At 37.5% G+C, this 7,500-nt stretch overlaps 1 protein-coding gene across 1 annotated transcript in view; it reads right to left on the bottom strand.

The window, feature by feature from the left end:
* Positions 1–6,042: 6,042 nt before the first annotated feature.
* The window catches only part of LOC135209823 (uncharacterized), a 49,316-nt gene continuing 47,858 nt past the window's right edge, over positions 6,043–7,500 (bottom strand). The window contains exon 9 of the mRNA XM_064242595.1: positions 6,043–6,189. Coding sequence (XP_064098665.1) covers positions 6,043–6,189 — 147 coding nt within the window. The remainder of the gene's footprint in view (positions 6,190–7,500) is intronic.

Genomic DNA, 7,500 nt, shown 5'->3' with positions numbered 1-7,500 from the left:
ACCATGAAGTCACAAGCCAGACTCAGTTTCTACCCCTTTGAGAATTGTGTTCAAACTCTTCCTTCCTCTTACCTTGGTCACGTACTCAATGATTACTTTGCAAAGGCCCTGATGTGACTAAACAACATGATTGCTATACTGATACGTTTTTAGGCAACATGCTGTGGCCTTCGTAGCAGATATTAAGAAAATGTACAACTCTGTACGAATTCAGAACTTGATCAACAATCTCATAGGTTTTTGTGGCGGGACTTAGAAACTGACAGAGAGCCAGATCACTATGTGCTTACTACTGTGACCTTTGGTGATAGACCCTAGTGGCATAATAGCAATGATGGCCTTACGTAAAAACCACCGAGATGGATGAATCCTTTCCCCAACTGCAGAGTTGATCAATCGCAACTCGTATGTTGATGATATACTGTCAAGTGTATCGACGGTTGAAAGGGCTAAGAGAAGTATTGTAGAAGCTAATGCAATATTATCTCGGGGAGGATTTCAGATCAAGCACTGGGTTAGTCAGGTGAGAGTCCAGAAGATAATTTTCTTAACATCTTGAAAACTGATAAGGAAAAGGTACTGGGGTTGAACTGGAATCCTAAGGAGGACCCTGTTTTTCTATGTGATAAAGATAAATTTCTCTAAGAAAGTAAAAAATATTCGAATGGAGCCACCCATAAAGAAATCAGAAATCTATGAGAAACTCCCAAATACGTTAAATCGAAGGATGGTACTCAGTTCAAACTGTTTCGGTATATGATCCCCTTGGGTTCATTGTGCCATTCACCTTGAAGCAAAGTTGCTTATGCGCGATTTACTAACCACCATCAGTGAAAAGGAGCGAAGATTAGATTGGGATGAAGCAATGCCACAGTATATGTATGAAAGATGGAGAAAGTTATTTAAAGAAATGTATGAGTTAGAAACTTTGACGTTCCATAGATGTGTGAAGCCTAAAGACGCCGTTGGTAAGCCTGATTTAGTCATTTTTGCAGATGCAAGTAAGTTAGCTTATGGAGCCTGTGCGTACTTGAGGTGGAAAGTGAGGGAAGGACCCTTTGTAAAGTAAACTCTTGATGGCAAAGAATAGGATTGCTCCTACTCGACAGCTCACCATCCCACGGTTAGAGTTGTGTGGGCTGTGTTGGCCTGCCGGTTGAGGACTGTGATTGAGAAGGAAATAGACATTGAACTTGAGTCAGTCATACATATTATTGATTCATCTATTGTCAGAGCACAAATTTGTAATAAGTCAAGCAGTTTTAATATTTTTGTCGCTACTAGAGTAGCAGAAATTCAAACTAAATCAAAATCTGTTGAATGGTTTTGGACATCCTCAGGAAATAATCCAGCAGACTTAACTACAAGGCCTACACACCCTATGCTTTAGCTTCTGATTCTTTATGGCAGAATGGACCCCCATTTATGTGTTTACCTGTTAGTGAATGGCCCATCAGTCAGTCAAATGATCTCGAACTACCAGATATTGCTCCCAGTCAAAATTGTAAATAATCTATATAGGGTGGGATAATACTGTTATAATTGATGTAAATAGATTATGGTAGTTACAGTAAGCTTTTAAGAGTGACTGCTAGAGTTTTGAAGGCAGTTAGGTTGAGGTCATTTAAAGGTGTCTTTTAGTTCCTCACTCAGATGATCTGAAAGTAGCAGAGGATTATATGGGTGGGGTGGGTCCAGAAGACTATAGCTGGTGACTGGAAAAGAGATATGAGAGACTTGGAGCTGTGATGAATGAGGAAGGTTTAATATGTGTTGGTCAAAGGATTCAGTATGGCTGAAGGATAATTGGAACAGGAGTACATTTGTATTGTTACCTGTTAGGCATTCATTCACAAGATTGTATGTTAAACACATCCATGAGATAGATCATGCTGGTGTAGAGGTAACCTTAGCCAAATTGCAATCCAAGTTTTGGGGTGCCTGGAGCCAGGAAACTTATAAAGTCAGTGAAGGCTCGGTGTGTCATTTGTCGTAAATTGGCTAAGAAGATGAAGAGCAATGCATGGGTCAGTGTCCATCTGAGAGACTTCAACCCGCCCCCACCCTTTTTAATATACAGCTATTGATTTGTTTGGACCATTTATTGTGAAAGACACGGTCAAGAGGCGCACTAGAAAAAGGGTTTATGGGATAATCTTTAATTGTATGGTGAGTAGAGCTGTGTACTTAGATTTAGCAGAGGGTTATGATACAGAGAATTTTTAATGACATTACGTAGGTTTGTCTCCATAAGAGGATTCCAAAGCGTATGCATTCAGATGGAGGCACACAGTTAGTAGCAGCTAAAAAAGAATTGCGAACTATGGCCAGGAACTGGAATATACACAAATTTTAGAGTTTGGTAGTGTTTTCGGAATGAGTTGGACATTCAACAAGTCTGCAGATGCTCCATGGAGAATGGGTGCAGCGAATCTCTGATAAAGTCTGTAAAGAGATGTATTATGATGTCTGTTGGTACTAGTATTCTTTCATGGAGTGAGCTTCAGACTTGTATGTTTGAGATTGCTAATTTAATGAATAGCCGTCCAATTGGTCTCAAACCAGGGTTTGATCCCAGTTTGGGCATTTATCTTTGCCCTAATGACTTGCTCTTAGGTCATACAGGTATCAGAGTCCCAAGTGGATTATGGGATGAAAGTAATAATCCAAGGCAAGTTTTCAGTTTATGCAGAAGATTGTAAATTCTTTTTGGAAGAGGTGGCATCGAGATTATTTTTCTTCACTTTTAGTTAGGCAAAAATGGCATACTCAGCGTAGGAATTTGAGACCAGGTGATATTGTACTTATACAGGAAAACAATATTGTAAAGGGTGCATGGAAAATGGCCGAAGTTGCCGTAGCTGTACCTGGAAGTGATGGTCATGTACGAGATGTAACCTTGAGGTATAAAGTGCATAAACCAGGTCCACAGTACAAAGGTCAAACCGATATGTTAATTAAACGGTCCTCTCATAGACTGATAGTTTTACTTCCTGTTGAAGAGCGTGGTGAATGTTGAGTTATGTTGGTTGGAGTGTATGATGTAACATAATTATTTATAATTGTATATGTGTGTGTTGTTACAGGTGTCGGTTGGCCTCCTAGCCGGGTGTGCAAATGTAGGCTGATTTCTGTTTTTGTTTATTTGTAGAGGTAATACGTCCAGAGTGTACTGGCAGAGGTGTATGGCCAGCATTGCACCGGTTAAGCATGTGTGGGAGTTTGATATGGAGCGCCAAGGTGTAAGTTACTGTATTGATTAATCATATGTACTTATATTTATGATGAATTTGGCAATGTTATAGTGGGATATACTGTATGTTTGTATTTGTAATGGAGTTAGTGTTATTGCTGTGTTGGGTACAATGGACTGCTTACATTTTATATTGTTATTTTACGAATATTGCTGTGTTGTTTTGCATATTTTATTAGGATTACATTTTTAAGTGTCTGTTTACAATTTGGAGGTTTGTTTTAATTTGGAAACTTGTTTACAGGCTGAATGTTACTCAATAAAGTATTCATGTGGCACTTGGTGACTGTATCTACCCGATCCATACAATATATATATATATATATATATATATATATATATATATATATATATATATATATTATATATATGTATATATAATATATATATATATATAATCAAAACTAAAAGAAAATATTAGGTTTAGCTAAATTTCGGACAAAGTGACGAAACACGATGCGTTAGACAAACACACAAAAATAAGTCTTTACAAACTTAGGTTAAATTTTTTTTTTATTTCCTAACATTGATATTGCTTGCTTGCAACTATAACATCTTAAATAATCCTATTCAATTATTCTTAGCCCTAAATGCTAAAGAAAGGTAAATACATGCGCAAGTATTGCTGTAGTTGCAACGCATCCAGTGATATCAAAGGGTTAGTAAGGCCGGTTTGAAGCAACCATTTTGAGTAGGACAAACATGAATCTGCTGGAACATAGGTCTACTATGTAAAGATAAAATGAAATTATATGACAATATTCATTATACATTTTATTATAGGAATACTTGCATTTTATTTTTAAATATTTAAATATGTAGTATTCTCAATCACTTAAAAAAACAAAAATGGCCTACTAGGCAATATTCACCTGTGCAGTTATACTTTTATTGAAGCCATGATTTTGTTCCTAAGTGTAGGCGTATTAGTTTCCTTGAATTACCAGAAATACATTACACTTCACATTCACATTTTTACATGAACAAGTTCTGGCCACAAAGCATAGGAAGTTATTCTTGCAATTGTGAGAGAATCAATGATAGACCAAAAACAGAAGGATGTTCAAGAAAATAACATTCTTAGTTAGTTGAATAGCCATCTTTTCATTAAAATTAAATCATCATCATCTTTGGTTTTTCACGGAAGAAGTTATCTTTCAAGATAAAACCCTAGTAACGGGAGTTACATCTTAGAGGCAAAAGATTGATTTTGTTGACCTATTGATCATTTGCCGCATACAGGCAGTTGAAACTACCTTAAAAATTTCTAAATTTAAGAAAACGTATGTAATTTTATATTACTATTTGAAATGTTGTTGTGACTGTTAGCTAATTACCTCAACAACTGCTACCAAGGAAAATGATGCCAAACTCAATAGTAGCCAATATAAAAAATCAAGCGCGAACTGCATCGTATTTAAAATCTAGCACGACAAAATGAAACGCTGCTTGCAACAGGCATCGTGCATAGTGCTGTAAACAGCAGGAAAGGCTGAGTCAGGTCAGGTGCGGGAGAGGAGGGTTGTAATGTAGGCATTTTACGCAACCAAACCTAACGAAACTCACTTCACGTCTTACCATAAGCTAAACTTTAAGAGGTGGTTAAAAAACAATCTTAACGATGGACCACTAATCCAAGAGATTGAGATGAAAGTCATCACCGGAAGACCACACTGGAGAACAGCACTTCTCCAAGTAAGGAGGAAGAAAAACGATTTACAATTCAAATCAAAGCTTTCATATGAAACATTGAAATGCGTATATGCAAAGACCAACTTGTAGAAAAAGAGACAGACAATACCACAGTTTGCCTTCAACCTTCAATTGCTTTTCAAAAGTTACACTTAAACAAAAGACACTAAAGATAGGATACAAAGCAAAACTGTTCTAGATAACTGACATCGCCCTTTGAGTTTTAGAAGGGTTAACACTTTGTGTCCCAAAAGACTATTCTAGTCATGAATATGTGCCATTCTCATTTAGGATTGTAACGTTTGGAGAAGGAACAAAACAGCCAAAACCCATCATCATCAGCGAATACAAAAATTTGTTAACCAGACTTTATCACATGCCACTGTATAGAAAATGAACGCAATTCCAAGAAACCGGGGGGGGGGGGGGGGGGGGGGGGTGGGGGGGGGGGGGATACCTTAAGGAACGCCTGGATGAATTGACTACGCTGGAAAATCAAAACAGGACACAGTTAGGTCAGCCTTCCAAAAGAGGCCATTTAAGATATCAATAAAAGACACCAATTCCAGTTCATTTAACTTGAAGATAAGTTTTATGATCACACAGTCAAATAAAGCAAACCACTTTCTAAAATGGCCATCTGACTCTACCCTCATCAAGAGCATGCTGCAAGATGTTTTTTTTTTTTTTTCTTTATTTTTTTTCTTTCTTCTTTTGTTTTTTTTTTTATCTATTTTTTAATTTTTTTTGTCGCTATTAACGAGAGTCCAATGCAAGTTCAAAGGCCTTAAGAAAAACCCAGGCTGCAATGTTGGTAACAGTTTATTTTCAACAAACCTAAAAATGACGCTTAGGAAGCTAAGCCCTTAGATAATAGACGGGAAGATGGAGGCATGAGGTCTTGGAGGGCCGAGTCCTTTCCAAATCGTTCTCGAGCAGAAGGAGAGCTGAGAAATCAGTGTCAAGTTGATGGACCCTCATTGGAGTGACAATCATCTGAAGGCAAAAATTATTTTGCGTAGGTGGTGAATAGATTTTTTTTTATCTCATCTCTTCAGGTGTTTTAATCAACCATTATAAAGGTTGCGGGGGCACTGCTATCCACCAAAGTCTTCCTTTCCACAACATTGTGGGGACTCGATATCAGTATGGGGGAAAGAGTTAGCAAAGATCCTTGAATTGGCCAGGAGATGGGTGGAAGTCCACGAGGATAAGAGATTGGGATTGATAACAGAAAATTTGCCCTGCAAAAGCAATGAGAAAGAAGGAGAAGAGAAAAATGCAAGGACAGCCTAACAAGCATAGATCTTATGAAGAAGAAAGTCTTTTGATAGGAATTAGGCCGATGAATGACAAACTAATTTTTAGTTTACGTCAAGAAAACTATTGAGATGGCCTTGTCTGTCTGTCCTCACTGTTGTTGTCCGCCCTCAGATCTTAAGAAACAATGAGGCAGAGGCTCCAAGTGGTATGTTGATCATACCACCTCCAACATCAAACATACCAAATTGCAGCCACTCTTAACCTCCGTTGTCGTTTATTTCATCTAAAGTTGAACTGAGCCTTGCTCTACGGGCTGGCACCGCTAAAGGTACCAATTGGTTGACTTCTTCACTTGACTACATCTGAGGAGCAATGAGCCCTGACAGTCTGCTAGAGATTCATGCTTGCAGCACAAATCAAAAGTTTCATTACCAGCATTATACGCTGCACAGAAAAACTAAAAATTTGACGATTATACTTGATTTTATTTGATCATGAATGAGCAAACAGATATGACTTGTACCAACAGGATGTTTCTGATATTCCCTTTGTTGTTTTACTTTTTTTTATTTCTCAGTCACCTGATTGTCCTTCCATGATCAGTTTTCCTGAATCTTTCTGTAGAACTCTGATTCATTATTTGTCTTGTATTTGCTTGCATAATTCCGCAATAATATAGTGTAATTCGTACGATCATATGATATAACAGAAGTCTTTTTCCTCACTCTCCACTTACTGAGCGAATGAAAAGTAGGGACAGATGAGGACGGAAGATCTAAAAAGTAAAACAAAACTTAATTTTCAAAAGGTAAAAAGCCAGTTCTTCTTTTGTATGTAATGGTATCAAGGCATTTAGAAGAAACACAAATTAAAAACATGTACGTAAAACAACAAGAATCAGCATGTAATTGTCTTATATAACTGCCTTGGGAAGCTTATTCCCAGGATGTTAAAGTCGCTCTTGGAGCCTGATTACTCGTGAGTATAAAAAACATTTCGCCGGCTTTTTTTCTCCGCTGACAAACTAGTACAAGTGTTTCAAACTGCAAGAGCCATTAGGTGGAGATGAAAACTGCTTCGCCTCTAAGAACACAACATAAATTGATTATAGAATTATGGCCAAAAGGCTAAGCACTGGACCTATTAGGACATTCAACGCTGAAAGGATATATAAGAGTAAAAAGGTTTTAAAAGTTTAAGCCTCGCAGTTTACACCAAAAACAATGTTAAGAGAGGGTGGAAAGTAAGATGGAAGAAAGAGAATATGAACGGCGGTACAGTACAATGAATTG

This window comes from Macrobrachium nipponense, chromosome 38, assembly GCF_015104395.2.
Source record: "Macrobrachium nipponense isolate FS-2020 chromosome 38, ASM1510439v2, whole genome shotgun sequence".
NCBI lineage: Eukaryota > Metazoa > Arthropoda > Malacostraca > Decapoda > Palaemonidae > Macrobrachium > Macrobrachium nipponense.
Note: the sequence above shows the minus strand (reverse complement) of the source record. Positions and strands in the feature narration are given on the sequence as shown.